This window comes from Myotis yumanensis, unplaced genomic scaffold, assembly GCF_028538775.1.
Source record: "Myotis yumanensis isolate MYYU_CA2020_CCGP unplaced genomic scaffold, mMyoYum1.0.hap1 SCAF_23, whole genome shotgun sequence".
In the NCBI taxonomy this organism is placed as follows: domain Eukaryota; kingdom Metazoa; phylum Chordata; class Mammalia; order Chiroptera; family Vespertilionidae; genus Myotis; species Myotis yumanensis.
The window spans coordinates 876,828-895,219 of NW_027223774.1; the positions used below are offsets into that span (position 1 = coordinate 876,828).

Below are 18,392 nucleotides of genomic sequence, written 5' to 3' on the forward strand. Positions count from 1 at the left end.
TGTTTATATTTATTGATTTCAGAGGGAGAGAGAGACATAGAAACATCAATGATGAGAGAGAATCATTGATTGGCTGCCTCCTGCACGCCCCCTACTGGGGATCGATTCCACAACCTGGGCATGTGCCCTTGACTTGAATCAAACCTGGGATCTTTCAGTCCATAGGCCTAGCTCTATCCACTGAGCGAAACCAGCTAGGGATGCCTAACCGGTTTTACTCAGTGGATAGAGCGTCGGCCTGCGGACTGAGGGATCCCAGGTTCGATTCCGGTCAAGGGCATGTACCTTGGTTGCGGACGCATCACCGGTGGGGGGTGCGTGGGGAGCAGCTGAATCGATGTTTCTCTCTCATAGATGTTTCTTACTCTCTATCCCTCTCCCTTCCTCTCTGTAAAAAACCAATAAAATATATTAAAAGAAAACTCAGCTAGGGCCCATGATTCCCTATACCGAGGTCATCTACAGCCCTGGCTGATGGGTCTCAGTTGCTTGAGCATCAACCCAGGATGCACTGAGAGGTTGCAGGCCTCCGTCCGGTCAGGTCACATGCCTGCAACAGATTGATCCTCGTTTCTTCCTCATGGATGTTTCTCCCCTCCCCCCCCGTTCCCCCCCCCGCCCCGTCTATACCTAAAATCAATAAACGTATATATATTTAAAAGAACACCTGCCCGTTCCTGAACCACCTCAGTCTTCACTCTGAGCCTTTGCACATCCTGGTCCCTGTTTCTGGGAGGAACCCCCACCTCTCACTCCACTCGTTGCCAAAACCAGGGTCCACGTCATAAAGCCCCAGCCGTGGCCTCAGGACTCTGGGCTGAGTGTCCCCAGGTCCCAGGGCGGGAGGAGGGGCCGACAGCCCAGGACCCCACGACCTCAGAGGCCACCAGAGAGTGAGGCCCTGACAGGAGCCCCACAGCCCCGTCCCCCAGCGGCTCTGCGCCCGCAGGAACCGGCGGGAACTGAAGGGCTGCGGGCCGGGCACCCACCCCAGGACCCAGGGGCTCCGGCTGCTCAGGGCCCTGGCCCCGCCCCGGGGGGGTGATGCCCGCCGCCCTCGGGGCTCAAGGTCCCTCTTTGCTCACAACCACCCCCGGCCCCGGCGCCCGGAGCAGGAAGTGAACCTCCTCCCGGACCCGCCGCTCGTCCTCTCCGTCGCCTTTAGACACAAACCAGGCCTGGGTGCCCCCCTCCCGGCTCAGCCCCCCACGGCCTCCCCCGGCGGCCCCGCAGCCCGGCGCCCTCCCTCCCCTCACACCCCGGGGCCCCACGGGGACTCACTGCGCTGGACGCTGCGCCCTGGGCGGCGGGACCCGAGCGGCGCCGGCCCCGAGGCTGGAGGGTCCGATGGGGTGAGGCCGAGGGCCCTATGTCGGCGGAGAGGAGGCGGGGAGGCTCGGGGACCCCAGTTCCGGGTCTTGGGGCTCAACCGGCCTCAGGCCCGCCCTGCGCAGCGGGGACGCTGCCTCCCTCGCCTCCTCCTTCGCGCCACCAACGCTCAGGCGCGCGCTGAGCCGCGCAGGTCCGTTACCGGAAGCCACAACGTCCGCCTCGAGGACGATACCGGAAGTCCCGCCCTAACCGAACCTTCAGGAACCCACACGCGCCCACCTCAGCGGACGCGGGCGCAGTGCCTTCTGGGTGATGTAGTTTTCTCCCGCGCCCCTGGCTGTGACCTTGGGGAGTGAAGGTGACGTGGCGCTGCCGGGGGCGCTGGGGGAGGAGATGGGGTCCGAGGCCGGGTTCACGGGGACAGACCGACAGGCCCCCCAGGGGACGGGGGACGGGGAGAGACCCCCAAAGGACATAGGCACAGGGAATGGGAGACATCTCAACACCATCGACAATAAAAAATACACATTACATTTTATTTAAAAATGTATACTAGGGCTCAGCTGGGGCCTTCTCCCAGGACCTGTCCTTCCTCCTCCTCCTGCAGCTCAGAAGACCTGCTGCCTCCACCTGCCCCTGCCCTTCGGACTGGGCGGCTACTGCGTCTTGCGGGGTGAACGCACCTGGTTCCCGCCATGCAGAGCACCTGTGGCTCACAGCCCTCCTCTTCCTTCCCTGTTGGCCGCCCACAGGCTCCCGGTCCCGGCACTTGCAAGAGGGGAGCTGGCGCCCCCTAGTGTCCTCACCCACAGGACTCAGGATTCAGGGCTGAGTGTCTCTTCAAGGTCCCAGGTCCCAGGGTAAGAAGGGGCTGGACAGCCCCAGGACCCCAGTACCTCAGAGGCCACAGAGTGTGAGGCCCTGACATGAGCCCCACAGCCCAGTCCCCACAGCGGCTCTGCACCACCAGGAACCGGTGGGAACTAAAGGGCTGTTGAGGGTCTGGCACCCACCCCAGGACCCAGGGGCTCAGGCTGCTCAGGGTCCTGGCCCAGCCCCGGGGCCGGGTGATGCCCGCCGCCCTCGGGGCTCAGTCCAGTGCGCACCTGCCAGTGACCTCATCACCTACAGGGTCCTGCTTACCGCCCTCCTGCTTGTACCTTCTAGACCAGCCGAGGGCAAACTACGGCCCGTTTGAAATGAATAAAACTAAAAAAAAAAGGACCGTATCCTTTTATGTAATGATGTGTACTTTGAATTTATATTAGTTCACACAAACACTCCATCCATGCTTTTGTTCCGGCCCTCCGGTCCAGTTTAAGAACCCATTGTGGCCCTCGAGTCAAAAAGTTTGCCCACCCCTGTTCTAGACTGTTCTTCCTCTGGGCAGTTTTTGGGCAAATGTCAGAACCCTGCCTCACACAATGTCCATCTACTGATCACGGCAAACGATGACCCCGGCTTCCTGAGAATGAAAGTAAAACTCCTCACGCACAACTTCGCCTCTTGATGTCGCCTTTAGACACAAAAACAGGCCTGGGATTTGCTGAACAATCCTGGCTCAGCCGCACCACCATGTCCTCATAGAGGCATTGGGGCCCACAGCCCCTTTCCCCCACCACAGGCACATCAGCCAGGAAGGACTAACTGTTCTGGACACTGTGACCTGGGCTGCAGAACCAGACACGCGCCAGCACCGTCAGATGGAGGGTACATGGGATGAGGCTGAGGTGAACCCTTTGAGGAGAGAGGAGTCTGGGAGGCACAGAGGCCTTAATCCCGCCAGTGGGGGCTCCACCAGCCTGAGACACCCTGCACAGCCGGGCCGCTGCCCATGAAGCCCCTTCCTGGTTGTAACCCAGTCCTGGACCCTCTGCCTCCATAAACACAACAAAAAGGTCAAAATGACCACCACGTGGAAGATAATGGAAGTCCCACCCAAACCAATAAGCACTGGGACCATGTGCTTCTCCTGGGTTTTCATTGGCTAAACCCAGCCATCATTAGGCACATTGCCGTTTGGGGAATGTAATTTTCCAGGCCCTGCAGATGGCATGATGATACCTGGCACTGACCTTTGTAAATACTGTGGTTGCAGGTGGTGGCTGGGGCGGGGGGTGGGGGGGGACAGTGGCATTGGGAAATGAAAAAGTTAAGATTTGGGGTCTTGACTCAGGAATCTGGAGAGTATTGTCTGCAACTGTTCTTATGTTTAGAAATATTTCAGATTAAATGAAGCTCAGAATGCTCCTCAGGGTGAAATGCGTTATTTCTATTATTCCTGAAGGCTACAAACCTAAATGGAGATATATATATATTTAAATTGACCTTTAGAGAGGAAATGAGATGGAAACACTGATTGCCTGCCTCCTGCATCTTCCCTCCCACCCCCCCCCCCCCCGCCCCCAGTGGCATCTAGCCAGGTAACTGGCTTCTGCCCTCAACAGGATACGAACAGGCAACCTTTCTGTGCATGAGATGACACTCACACAACAGCCCCACTCCAGCTGTCAGAGCTTTTATTTCTAACTTGCAAATTTCACATTTGTACAAGAAACAGCAGGCTATGAGACAACATACACAATCCTACCCTATTCATTTAACAACAAAATTTGAGAAGATACAAAGACCAACAAGTCAACATTTCATACAATGTCTGCATATCTGCAGTCAGCACACATTGTGAAGCTATGGAGCTAAGTTACTCAGTGTTCACTACACCTGTCAGGCCCTGGATTCAATGCTTCACAAGAATTATATCATTTAATCCTCTCCGCAAGCTGACATGGCTTAACCATCTATTTCCTGGGGAGGAAACCAGGCTCAGAGACTCAATGTGAACTGCCTGATTGTACAGGCAATAAAAGGCAGGGCTGGAAGAAAAACAGACAGGTGTCTAATAACACTGTTCTGTTGTGGCCCGTGAGCATAGAGCTTTGGCTGAAGGAGTTCCCACAATCACAACCCTCAAATGGCGTTTCTCCAGTGTGAACCCTCTGATGATGTGTGAGAGCAGCGGTTTGCCTGTATGATTTCCCAGCTCATTAGGCTTCTCTCCAAAGTGATCTCTGCGGTGTCGGATAAGGTTACAGCGTTTCCTGAATGACTTCCCACAATCAGTACACTGATATGGCTTTTCTCCAGTGTGAATTCTCTTGTGATTAAGGTGATGGTGACTAGAGCAAAATGATTTCCCACATTCACTACTCATACGGCTTTGCACCAGTGTGCACTCTCTGGCAACTGTTGAGGCTACACTTTTGACTGAATGACTTCCCACAATCACCACACACATAGGGCTTTTCACAAGTGTGAGTTCTTTGGTGACTGTTGAGGCCACCCTTTTGCCTGAATGACTTCCCACAATCACCACACACATAGGGCTTTGCACCAGTGTGAGTTCTCTGGTGAGTGTTCAGGTTATACTTATGACTGAATGACTTCCCACAATCAGCACACACATAGGGCTTTTCACCAGTGTGAGTTCTCTGGTGAATGTTGAGGGTATACTTATGCCTGAATGACTTCCCACAATCACCACACACATAGGGCTTTTCACGAGTGTGCACTCTCTGGTGACTGTTGAGGCTACCCTTTTGGCTGAATGACTTCCCACAATCACCACACACATAGGGCTTTTTACGAGTGTGCACTCTCTGGTGACGGTTGAGGCTACACTTTTGACTGAATGACTTCCCACAATCACCACACACATAGGCCTTTTCACGAGTGTGCACTCTCTGGTGACTGTTGAGGCTACCCTTTTGGCTGAATGACTTCCCACAATCACCACACACATAGGGCTTTTCACCAGTGTGAGTTCTCTGGTGACTGTTCAGGTTATACCTATGACTGAATGACTTCCCACAATCACCACACACATATGGCTTTTCACCAGTGTGCATTCTCTGGTGCACGTTGAGACTACACTTTTTATTGAATGACTTCCCACAATCACCACACACATAGGGCTTTTCACCAGTGTGAGTTCTCTGGTGAATGTTGAGGGTATACTTATGCCTGAATGACTTCCCACAATCACCACACGCATAGGGCTTTTCACCAGTGTGAGTTCTTCGGTGACTGTTGAGGCTACACTTTTGACTGAATGACTTCCCACAATCACCACACACATAGGGCTTTTCACCAGTGTGAGTTTTCTGGTGAATGTTGAGAACACACTTATGCCTGAATGACTTCCCACAATCACCACATACATAGGGCTTTTTACCACTGTGAACTTTCTTGTGTTCAGTTAGGGTAGAGCATCGCCTGAAGAACTTCCCACAATCAGTGCACTCATAGGGCTTTTCTCCAGTGTGTACACTCTTACATTGATTGAGGTTAAATGTATGTGTAGAAACTTTCCCACTTTTGTTACCCTCATTATTGACTTCTTCAGAGCAGATACGCTGATGTTGAACGACTTTCCTGCTGTTGCTGTCAGTTTTTTCATGTCCACCCCAATTGTGATGACTTTTTCCACCAACAAATTCCTGTGAAATCTCACTTTCACTGTGTGGCTCCCCAGTGTTGAGAGTTACCTGCTGCTGGAGAAGCCCTGAGATGCCTGGGGAGACTTTCCCAACCTTTGTATTGGTTGAAGGCACCCAAGATTGGAAGCTGCACCTGGTCACAAATGAGGCCCTGTCCACAGCTTCTTTCCAGGGCTTCTCTCCACTGACTTCCCCCTGCTGCTGGTGAGGGTTTGCACTGAAACAGAAGTCTCTCACACATGCATCACTGAAGAAGGCTTTCTGCTCAATGTCTGCTGCCTGTGACTCAGTCAGGTGCAGAATAGCTTTGAACACAGAGAAACACCGCTTACACAGATGGATCCTCTGGGTTACTAGCTCTGTCTTAGAAGCCCTGACCTGTGACTCTCCTTGTACAGATACGTTCTGCTCAGAACAGGCTTCCTCATCTGTTTCATGACAACAACCTGCAAAGACAGAAATGCTGAGGTACTGAGTGTTGACTGGCATGAGAGGGGAAATCCAATTGCTAAAGTGTTTTGTACATAATTCATGGGTTCTGTGCAATGGTCTGAAAATAAGAGAGGTGCAGGAAGGATTAATAAGAGGCTGCTGTGAAGGTCTCATCCACTGAACATCACAAAACAGGGAAGGCCTCACCAGAAATATGACACAACACATGGCAGGCAGATCATGGAAGAGAAGCCAGATCTCCAGCCCAGTCTTCTGCTAACAGCGTTCAGCAGGGCTTGTTTGATAGTGACAGGGGCAAGCTGTGCAGGAGGTTATTTAGGTCTTATTCCTAGTAAAATTCAAAAAAGGAGTAGCTGCTGTCGAGGACTACTTAAGCAGGTATGTGCACCTCATAAGACATGTGCAGATTAATGTGGGAGATACTGGAGAGGCAAGCAGCCAGCACTGACCCGGAGCATCACAGCTTGAACAGTGTTCACGGAAGAGAATATTGCGGACAGTTGATGGAGGGTCTTACAAGAATTGCTCATGGTTCATGTCAGTAAAGACCATAACGTAGCACTGGCCGTCACAAAGAACCCTTAGCTACAGGAAGGAGGGAGAAGCAGAAGCCATGCAGGTGGATCCAGTCACCCTCCCGGGAAGAGTAACTAAAAGCTGGGACCCAGTAAGCTCACTGCAAGGCTCCTGACTCCCAGACACTTGCTACACCTGTGAGGCAGTGGGTGTTAGCGAGGTTCCTAGAGACCTTTGCTCAGGGGTCTCCCCAGAGCTCACCCCTGCCAGCCATGCCCATTTTACATGACAGTGGGGGAAATTAGCAGAGCCATTGCCTGGCTATGAGAGAGAGAGAAATCTATGTTTGGAGAATGAAGGAAGAGAGGACATCACCTCAGCACACCAAGAGTGATTTGGAGGTCTTACCTACAGATGACACAAGTGCAAACACTTCCAGCATCACTTCGCAGTACAGAAGTCTCTGAGCCTCATCAAGGAGCCCCCACTCCTCCTCAGAGAAGGCAACGGCCACATCCTCAAAGTCCATATCCTGTTGTGATGGGGACAGTTCAGACCATGATCAGCTTTTCTCTAAGGCTTTTATACTCATCATGCTCCCCCGCCCCGGCCCCCCGCCCCAACTATTTGCTCCCTCAACTCCACACATCAGAGGAGACAGCAGGCCTTGGTCCCATGCAAGTCGCTCTCTTCTTATATTCCTACTGATGCTGTGTCTTCCCACAGCAATAAAGGCAGTTGAGCAGAGAAAAGATACCTGAGCTCTGGGCCTCACACGTAGGCCACACTGCCCCTTGTCAATAAAGTGGGTGTCAAGAACATAGGACAGGGAGAGATGTGAGTGATTTCATGCTTCACTTGCCAGGCAGTCTCCTGTAGTCCCCCAGATAGTTCCTCGAAGACACCAAATACATGGCACCAAATACACTTCCCCCTTACACCCCCATTCCAGGGTGCTGAGGCCATCAGTTCTCACTACCTGTTGCATATAGTTCTTTAAAAACACTTCTCTCACACAGCTTCCTTCCCAGGTGTAGAAATTTGAGGGTAACAGATTTGCCTTGGTGAGCATGAGTGGTTTCCTAACCACCTTCATTTCCAAAATTATTCAACATCTCCATAACCTATTTCTCTTTCACCCTTCTGCTTTACCCACGCCAGTGGAGAGTTTCAAGCCTAGGTAACATGGCTGTATTGGTATGCTTCTCATTCCTATAGGTCAGTGTGTCAGCCCTCAACAACAAAAGGCAGCTGGGTAGGTAAATATCATCTAATCTCTGGACCTGGCATGTAGCAACACAACACCCCTCTTTTCAGGCAATTACCCTAAAATTCCCCGTATTTTTTTAATTAAATCTTTATTGTTCAGATTATTACATTTGTTCCTCTTTTTCCCCCCCATAACTCCCCTCCTCTCAGTTCCCGCCCCACCCTCTGCCCTCACTTCCAACCCACTGTCCTCATCCATAGGTGCACGATTTTTGTCCAGTCTCTTCCCGCATCTCCCACACCCCTTTCCCCCCCAAGAATAGTCAGTCCATTCCCTTTCTATGTCCCTGGATCTATTATAATCACCAGTTCATTCTGTACATCAGATTATTTATTCACTTGATTCTTAGATTCACTTGTTGACAGATGCATGTTTGTTGTTCATAATTTGTATCTTTACCTTTTTCTTCTTCTTCCTCTTCTTAAAGGATACCTTTCAGCATTTTGTATAATACTGTTTTGGTGGTGATGAACTCCTTTAGCTTTTCCGTATCTGTGAAGCTCTTTATCTGACCTTCAATTCTGAATGATAGCTTTGCTGGATAAAGTAATCTTGGTTGTAGGTTCTTGCTATTCATCACTTTGAATATTTCTTGCCATTCCCTTCTGGCCTGCAAAGTTTCTGTTGAGAAATCAGCTGACAGTCATGGGTATTCCCTTGTAGGTAATTGACTTTCTTTCTCTTGCTGCTTTTAAGATTCTCTCTTTGTCTTTTGCTCTTGGCATTTTAATTATGATGTGTCTTGGTGTGGTCCTCTTTGGATTCCTTTTGTTTGGGGTTCTCTGCGCTTCTTGGATCTGTAAGACCATTTCTTTCACCAGCTGGGGGAAGTTTTCTGTCATTATTTCTTCAAATAGGTTTTCAATATCTTGCTGTCTCTCATCTTCTGGCACCCCTATAATTCTGATATCGGTGCGCTTGAAGCTGTCCCAGAGGATCCTTACACTATCTTTGTATTTTTGGATTCTGTTTTCATTTTGCTTTTCCGGTTGGGTTTTTTGCTTCTTCGCATTTCAAATCTTTGACTTGATTCTTGCGCCCCTCTAGTCTGCTGTTGGGTGTCTGTATAATATTCTTCATTTCAGTCAGTGTATGCTTAATTTCTAGTTGGTTCTTTATCACAACATCGAGGGTCTCATTAGATTTCTTGAGGCTCTCATCAAGTTTATCGGCAGTTTCTAGCAAATTATTGAAAGCCCTTAAAAGTGCGTTTTTTAGCTCTATATCCTCCATTTCTGTCATGTTTTTTTGTCTCCGAATTTTTTATCCTTTCTTGGTACACCCCCTTGTGGTCTTTGTACGCAGTCTTGTTGTAGTTAAGCCTTGATTGTTGTCAGCAATACTGGGGGTGAATTGACCTCCAGGCTAACTGGCTATGAGAGTCAGCTGTGTCTGCAGTGGGAGAGCTACTATGCTGAATCTCTAGGGCGGTGCTAATCTAGTCTTTGCCTGAGGCTCTCCGGCAAATGCCTCTGTGCAGGGCTTGGGCGGGGCGGGGCGGGTCCCAGAGGATCTACAGGGCGGGCAGAGCGAGCAGTTATAGACGCTCTCAGTTCCATCCCCAGAGGCACTGCAACCACTGCAGTGGGAGAGAGAAAGCTACATTTGGAGAATAAATGAGGAGAAGAAATCACCTCAGGACACTGGGACAATGTGAAGCTCTTACCTGCAGATGAGACCAGAGCAAACACTTCCAGCATCACATCGCAGTACAGAAGTCTCTGAGCCTCATCCAGGAGCCCCCACTCCTCCTCAGAGAAGGCAATGGCCACGTCCTCGAAGTCCATATCCTGTCGTGATGGGAACAGTTCAGTGCATGATCAGCTTGTCTCCTAGTCTTTACTTTCGTCATACTTCTCACTCTCCATATCCATCTGCTCCCTCCTCCCTCATCACAGAAAATAGCAGGCCTTGCATCCATCAGAGTCACTCTCTCCTTATATTCCTACTGATACTGTGTCTTCCCACAGCAACAGAGCAGATGCACAGATTGATTAGACCTGAACTCAGGGCCTCACATTTAGGGTCAATGCAATGGGTGTCACCAACACAGGGGACAGAAAAATGTTGGCCATAAAGAGAGAGGTGAGTGATTTGACACTGGTCCTTTGGGGCGGTATCCTTGTTATCCAACAAATTCTCCTTCCAAAACCCTGATAATCAAACATCACTGGTCACCTTTCGATTACAATCGTGGTTGCTGAGACCAACACTGCGCTCCCTGTTCCACATAATTCTTCCAATCCCACTTCTCTCATACACCTTTATTCCCAGAGTCACCACTTCAAAGACAACACATACAGGCCAGGAAGAGGGCGGGTTGTTTTCTCATCACCTTTTTTCAAAATTCTAACTCGCCTTCTCGAAACCAGTAGACATATTCAAGCCGAGGTGACACTAATGTCTGCTATCCCATTCCTATTGATCACTGTATCAGCCCAACAACCACAGGCAGGTGTGCACCTATATGACACCTAAATTCTGGACCTGGCATGTAGTGCCACAACAGCCATCTTTTCAGGAGTTACCATAAAATTCCCCAGTTAACAGCAGAAATGGACTCAACCTTCATTCCCTCTATTGCAATATCAGGGACCTGTGGCCATGAATTCACACTCCCTCTCCAACAGCACATCACTCCTTCTCTCACACCTCTCTCACACCTGCACTCTCGTAGCCCCAGCTCCCATAGACATCTCCCTGGTCTTAGTCATTACTCAGCATGTATGTTCCAGAGCCTGCATGGCAAGTTCAAACAGTATCATGTAATAACCTGACTCTCATTGCCCACACCCAAGACCCTGCCTTCAGTTCTGCTATGAAGGCCTCCTTCCCAACTTGTTTTTTCCTTCAACCTCACCTGTTGAGAACCACATCAGATCTCAGTTATCCAGAGCCCGCCTCTACTGCTGCTGCACTTGATGTCCCTTCTCCACTCACAGCCTGTGACCCTCTACCCCATGCTCAGTGAGTCTCACAGATGTCCCCTCTTGTCCATAAGCAAATCAACCAAACTGGATGCAACACACCAGGCCACACAAGGGGTCTCAAGAAATCTGGGTGAGTGTTTAAGAAGTAAATATACACTAGCCACAGTCTAACCTTTTTTGAATTACTCTTCTACCTCCAATAAAAATAGGTGACCTTCAACTCCTCCCTGGTGTAGGTGGATATTTTTTTAAGTAGTCTTCATCTTGAACTACTCCTCAGAGTTCCAGATGGTCATGAACTGGTCTCTGAAATATCTCATAACTTAAAAGGCAAAAATAAAAGATTTTATATTCCTCATGAACATAACTTTTCCACTATGAATTTCTCCATCTCAGTTGATGCTTTCATTCCTTCAGTTGCTAAATCCAAACCTTTACATCATCTCTGATTCTTACCTCTCTCTCCAATCCTCAAAATTAGAAAATCCAGGGGCCACAGCTAAAACCCTGATCCATATGCAACTGCTTCTTCCACACCCACAGGCACCACTGTGCTCCAGGTCCCCTCACTCTCACCAGCATTATCACAGCAGCTTCCGTCCTGGGCCTCCGACCACTGTCCTCACACCCATCCTGTGCATCAGGCTGCAGCCACAGGGAGTCTAATGAGACCTGGGACAGGTCACCTGCTCTACTGCTCCCATGACCCCAATGACCCCATCACCAGCAGAACAGAAACCCAAGTGGTCACAAAGCTCCTCTGCACTTGGTTCCTGTCCCACTGTTTCCAGTTCCTACTTTTTTAAAAAATGGACCCCTGCCCTGACCGGTTTGACTCAGTGGATAGAGCATCGGCCTGCAGACTGAAGGGTTCCAGGTTCGATTCCGGTCAAGGGCATGTACCTTGGTTGCGGGCACATCCCAGTGGGGAGTGTGCAGGAGGCAGCTGGTGGATGTTTCTCTCTCATCGATGTTTCTAACTCTCTATCCCTCTCCCTTCCTCTCTGTAAAAAAATCAATAAAATATATTTTTAAAAAGCATATGTTATTTAAAAAAAAAAAAAAATGGACCCCTACCTGCTCATCTCTAAATCAGCTTAGTCTGCACTCTAAGCCTTTGCACATTCTGGAGCCCATGCGCGGAAGGACCTGTCACACACAATTCCACTGGCTGCCAAAACCAGGAGTTGAAAGGACAGAACGGGGCTGATAACCGCGTTCCTAACTCCTCTTCAAGCAAAAGCCATAGAATGTATCAGCTGCTCAGCCAGCCCTTATCTCAGCCAATAGGAACGCAAGGAAACTAGCCCAAGGCCAAAAGTATGCTAGCCACCTCCTGTCTTTGTGTAACCAGACCCTAGCTGCACCCTACCCTTGCGTCATTAGCCCCCCGGCCACCACTCAACCAACCAGAATCGGCCAAATCAGTGGTCCGAGTGAGCCCCCACCCCCTGACCCAAGCCCTATAAATTCTTTGTTCTCTTAGAACTCGGGGCTCTCTGTTGCATCCAGTAATGGAGGCAGGAGGGGGACCAAGTCCCCGGCTTGAATAAAAGACCCTTTGCTTTTGCATCGGAAAAGGCTCCCTGGTCGTGGATTATTGGGGACCCCGAACTCTGGGCATAACAGAGTCACTCATCTGACCCCTGACCTGGACTTAGGACTCTGGGCTTGGTGTCCCTTCAAGGTCCCCAGGTCCAAGGTCCCCCGAGAAGAGGGGCCGACAGCCCAGGACCCCACGACCTCAGAGGCCAGGATAGTGTGAGGCCCTGACAGGAGCCCCACAGCCCCGTCCCCCCAGCGGCTCTGCGCCCGCAGGAACCGGCGGGAACTAAAGGGCTGCGGGCCGGGCACCCACCCCAGGACCCAGGGGCTCCGGCTGCTCAGGGCCCTGGCCCCGCCCCGGGGGGGTGATGCCCGCCGCCCTCGGGGCTCAAGGTCCCTCTTTGTTCACAACCACCCCCGGCCCCGGCGCCCGGAGCAGGAAGTGAACCTCCTCCCGGACCCGCCGCTCGTCCTCTCCGTCGCCTTTAGACACAAACCAGGCCTGGGTGCCCCCTCCCGGCTCAGCCCCCCACGGCCTCCCCCGGCGGCCCCGCAGCCCGGCGCCCTCCCTCCCCTCACACCCCGGGGCCCCACGGGGACTCACTGCGCTGGACGCTGCGCCCTGGGCGGCGGGACCCGAGCGGCGCCGGCCCCGAGGCTGGAGGGTCCGATGGGGTGAGGCCGAGGGGCCTCTGTCGGCGGAGAGGAGGCGGGGAGCCTCGGACACCCCAACACCACGGGGCTCAGACCGCCCTGAAAGGCAGGGACGCTGCCTCCCACGCCTCCTCTTACTCGCCACCAAAGCGGGAAAGCTTGGGAGTCTGGGAACCCACGGGAGCCTTAAAAATGGCTGACGGGAGGAGGAGGCCGGAAGTCCCGCCCTAACCGGATGTGCAGGTCACAAAATGCTCCAAACCCGGCTGACTCTGGCGCAGTGCTTTCTGGGCAATGTAGTTTTAGCAAAGATCCAGAGCTGGCCTCATCCCAGCCAAGGACCTTGGTGAGTATTGGTTTGAGGCCCCACAATGAGAGCTGGAGGACAAGATGGGACTGGAGGTCCGCTTAACTGGTGATACTGACAGATCTTTGAGGGGAGGGAAGGCCTGGAATAGAGCCACCAAACATTATATATATATAGGGGGAATGGGAGACATCTGTTAATTCTATCAACAATAAAAAATAAATATTTTCAAAAAAATATTTTTTGATTGTCATGGGCGGGGGAAAAAAGGAGACATATGCAATACCCCTTGTAGTACTTTAAGCAATAAAACTAAAAAATATATATATATTTTTAAATACTACAGCCTAGCTGGTGGGACTCAGTGGTTGGGCATTGACCTATGAACCAGGATGTCATGGTTCTATTCCTGGTCACGGCACATAAATGGGCTGCAGTCTCAATTCCCAGGGAGAGGGGAGGTACAGGAAGCAGCCTTCTAGTGATTCTCTCTCGTCATTGATATTTCTATCTCTCTCTTCCTCTCCCTTCCTCCCTGAAATCAATTAAAAATATTGTTTGAATGTATGACTTAAATCAATTGTACTTAAATCAAACTTTACAAAAAGGTTTAAAACTTGAGGCTTCCCAATAATTTTACTGTGTTATGAAATTTCTGGAGCATATTTGTGGCAACTGTATCATTTTGTTGGAAATAAAATACAATGATGTGCTACTGAAATATGTGCATATTCAATGCTTTCACTTTGGCAGTTTAACGCTGACCATGATGAGAGTATTTATGCCAAGGAAATTGACAAAGTCTACAAACCTAGACTTCATTTAATGTATTAGTAAAGGGTGTCCCAAAATTCACGCAAGAAGTAATTTTGATAGAAAACACAGGTTTATAATTAAAAATTGTAAATTTTTTATTGATTCATAAAGTATAGGGTTATGTAAGGAATAGCATATCAGGTAATGGATTATCATGTCGCAATAGCGAGCACCATTAACTGTTATTGCCTGAGCAGCTGCATTTTTGAAGAAGAATGGTCCGATGATGCCCCTAGCCCCAAATCCGCACCAAACAGTGACACGTTGTGGATGTATTTGTTTCTCAACAATCACTCGCGGATTTTCTGAACCCCAAATGCGACAATTTTGTCGATTAAACAAGCCAGCAAGATGAAAATGAGCCTCGTCACTGAAGATGCTTTTTTTTGAAAAATCACCATCCACTTGTTGTTGTTCCATAATCCATTCAACGAACTCTATTCGCTGTGTGTGGTCAGTAAGCTTCAGTTCCTGAGTCAATTGAACTTTGTAAGCATGAAGATGCAAATCTTTCGTGAGAATACGCTGTAGAGAGCTTCTCAAAATGTCCAATTCTTGACCATGGTACTGAATTGATATCCTTGGACTCTCAGCAACACTCTCACGAACTGCTTCGATGTTTTGTGTTGAAGGACTTGTTGAAGGACGGCCAGAGTGTTTAAGATCACTAATTGATCCAGCCTCCCTAAATTTTTTAATTACTCTCTTCACAGTTGATGAAGTTAAATCACTATTCCGACCATATTTTGCATGAAAATTGCAAACTGTAGCTGCCAAACCTTCATTATTTTAAAAATATTGCTCAACAATGAAAACGCATTGTTCTTTCATGTAGCCCTCCATTTTTAATAACTGAACTGTCAGCTATCACGCTTTTTTTTTTTTTTTTTACCGTTGTCAACACTTTACGGCACAAGTGGCGTAAAATTAAAATCTTGTGTGAATCTTGGGAGATCCTTCAGGGGTCCTCAAACTTTTTAAACAGGGGGCCAGTTCACTGTCCCTCAGACCGTTGGAGGGCCGGACTATAGTTTTAAAAAAAACTATGAACAAATTCCTATGCACACTGCACATATCTTATTTTGAAGTAAAAATACAAAACGGGAACAAATACAATATTTGTATTTGCATGTGGCCCACGGGCCGTAGTTTGAGGACCCCTGCTAGATGCTTAGATTTAAATAAAAGTGGCTCTGAATGTTAGCAATGCAGATTAAATATATAAGTAAATGGTATAATTTGGCTTCAGTTGTACATAGATTTAAAATTGAGTAAAACATATGTAATACCTTAATCAATAAAAAAATTATTTAAAAAACTGAGTAAAACAATTTTTCTTCCAAAAATCAAAACCTATGGCTCCATATGGCAAAGGAGTCACTTGAATCACTGAGGAATGAGGGAAATTGAAGTATTTGTCTTAGATGCTGCACAGTCCTCCTTCAGTTAAAATAATAAATTTATTTAGACAATTTGAAAAGATTCTGCCCTAGCTGGTTAGGCTCAGCGGATAGAGCATCGGACTGCGGACCGAAGGGTCCCAGGTTCGATTCCGGTCAAGGGCACATGCCTGGGTTGTGGGCTCGATCCCCAGTTGGGGATGTGCAGGAGGCAGCCAATCAATGATTCTCTCTGATCATTGATGTTTCTATCTCTCTCTCCCTCTCCCTTCCTCTCTGAAATCAATAAAAATATTTTTTTAAAAAGATTCTTAGCAGATATTTTAACAAAGCAGATAAAAACAGTGCAAATAAATGTATGAAAAAATGTTCACCATTAAAAATTCTTAGGTAGATGGAATTAAAACAAAAGTGAGTTAACATTATATGCATTTCCAGGGTTACAATTTGAGAAGGTTAACCATTGTACGCCCTTGCAGAGTAGCAGAAAAATTGGAATTATTATATACTATGGGTTAGGGAGAAAGCAAAGGGAATGACCATATTGGCTAACAGGTTCACATATCTTAAATATAAAACATTCACCTACACAACAGTTTAATAGTAAAACATGTCTATATAAGAACTGAATGGAAATATTCCCCAAAGATTTATTTATATTACCCCAAACATAGAAGTAACAAAAAAAACATAGATCAATAGATAAAGTGGTTATTCACCAAACACAGTACTACTCAGAAATAGGTAAATTATCTTTTCACATGAGAATTTGTGTTGAATCTCAAAATGACTGTGTACATGGAGGAAACGAGTATTTGTTACAGAGTACACACCAAGTAGTGCCTATAAAATTATGAACATGAATTATTCTATTGTAAAAAAGGAGAATCCATGAGTGCATGGAGGGCCAATAAAGGCAGAAAGAGAGATTACAACAGGGTATTAGGAAAATATAGGGTGTGGCAAAAGTAGGTTTACAGTTGCTGGTATGGAAAATAATACATTAATTAATAATAATAATAATAATAGGAATAAACTCTGCCCAGGCCAGTGTCCTTAGTTGATTGGGTGTGACCCCATTCACTGAAAGCTCTCTGGTTTGATTTCAGGTCAGTGACGATCCCCAAATGGATGCCCAGTAGGGGGCGTGCAGGAGGCAGCAGATCTATATTTATCTCTCCTAGCCTCGTACTCTCCTTCCCCTCAAAAAAAGAATAAAATTATTTTCTAAAATATTTTTTAAAAGAATAATCTCTGTGTTCTGTGAACTTACAACTGTGAGCCTATTGTTGCCCCACCCTGTGTAGGAGTGACAGGTGGGTTTATGTCACGTGTGACATTTCACAGCTTTCTCTCTAGGTCAGGGCTCACCAAAGAGCACACGTGAGAAAGGGGCACTTGGTTGCATGTCAGTTCTCATTTCCTGGGGGGAACAGCCTTGCCACTGTTGTCAAGCAGTGAAGACTATGGCCATTGGAATCCATAGGAAAGCTGACTGGTTACAAAAGACACATCCTGGGGCTGATTATAGGTTTATCCTTCCTCTAGCTTTTTTTTTTTTTTTTTTTTTTTTTTTTTTAAATATATTTTATTGATTTTTTACAGAGAGGAAGAGAGAGAGACAGAGAGTTAGAAACATCGATGAGAGAGAATCATCGACCAGCCGCCTCCTGCACATCTCCCACTGGGGATGTGCCCGCAACCCAGGTACATGCCCTTGACCGGAATCGAACCTGGGACCCTTCAGTCCGCAGGCCAACGCTCTATCCACTGAGCCAAACCGGTTTTGGCCCTTCCTCTAGCTTTGAGGTCATGCCTGTTGAGCAACAACCTTCAGGTCAACACCCTAGAGGGGTCAGGGGAATAAAAAAAAAAAAAACCCCACATAAACAGATTATTTTCTCTGCCAGTGACTCCAGCTACAGGAAACAGCGATGGAGGTCCTCACAAAGTAATCAAAAATCACACAAGCCCCCGGCCCTGGAATAATGTGGTCCTATGTCCAGAAGAGGCACTTTCATCTACTTTCACTACAGTGTCTGCTCTATGAAAACAGTGTTAATGTCCCAATACTAATTCCACCTCAGAGTCTTACAACAAGTGACAACAGCCTATAAAATCTCACACATCGTGACGCCTGGCCTCTTTGGAGCATGTGGCCAGGAGTTCCCCTAAACATTTCTGACAGTTGTGTAATACATACTGCGAACAGGTCCCTCGATAGTTCTCATCCACAAGTGCAGCGATCACTGGGCCTAGTTCTCCCTCCTGGCCCCTGTGTCCCGGGTGGCCATGCAACCTCAGTTGACCAGGACCCAGGGGGTCCAGAAGTGATGCTCTGAGTAGACTCAGGCACCTTCCTCCCTGAGGGGTCAGCGTCGCTTTCACATGGGCAAGCGACACCCCTCTCCAGGGACATCCACTTGCTCATTCCTAGTGGAGGGGTTAGGAGCCTAGAAGTCTTTCCCCTCAGCTCCCCCCAAATGCACCCACCCACTCATTCCTTCCCAAGGGACCTGGATCCCCAGCTCCTCCACGAAGCCTAGTGTCGTTCACAAACATTCCCCATGCACACTCCCTAACTGCAGGCTGCCATCAGAATCTTCCCCAATTCCTCCCCTTCCCACAGCCTGGGGTTCTATGAACTGACCCTTTTCTTCATCCATCCCTGGC

At 48.6% G+C, this 18,392-nt stretch overlaps 1 protein-coding gene across 2 annotated transcripts in view; it reads right to left on the reverse strand.

Annotated features, from left to right (window-relative positions):
* Positions 1-13,387, reverse strand: part of LOC139000150 (zinc finger protein 551-like) — a 36,218-nt gene extending 22,831 nt beyond the window's left edge. The window contains exons 1-4 of one of the 2 annotated variants that reach the window (XM_070402447.1): positions 13,147-13,387; positions 9,734-9,857; positions 7,206-7,329; positions 4,286-6,274 (exon numbers count right to left, since the gene is read on the reverse strand). In XM_070402447.1, coding sequence (XP_070258548.1) covers positions 4,536-6,274; positions 7,206-7,326 — 1,860 coding nt within the window. In that variant the 5' untranslated portion in view covers positions 7,327-7,329; positions 9,734-9,857; positions 13,147-13,387 and the 3' untranslated portion in view covers positions 4,286-4,535. Of the gene's footprint in view, positions 1-4,285; positions 6,275-7,205; positions 7,330-9,733; positions 9,858-13,146 lie in introns of those variants that run through there. The other variant, XM_070402451.1, reaches the window with a different exon arrangement.
* Between the last annotated feature and the right edge of the window lie 5,005 nt (positions 13,388-18,392).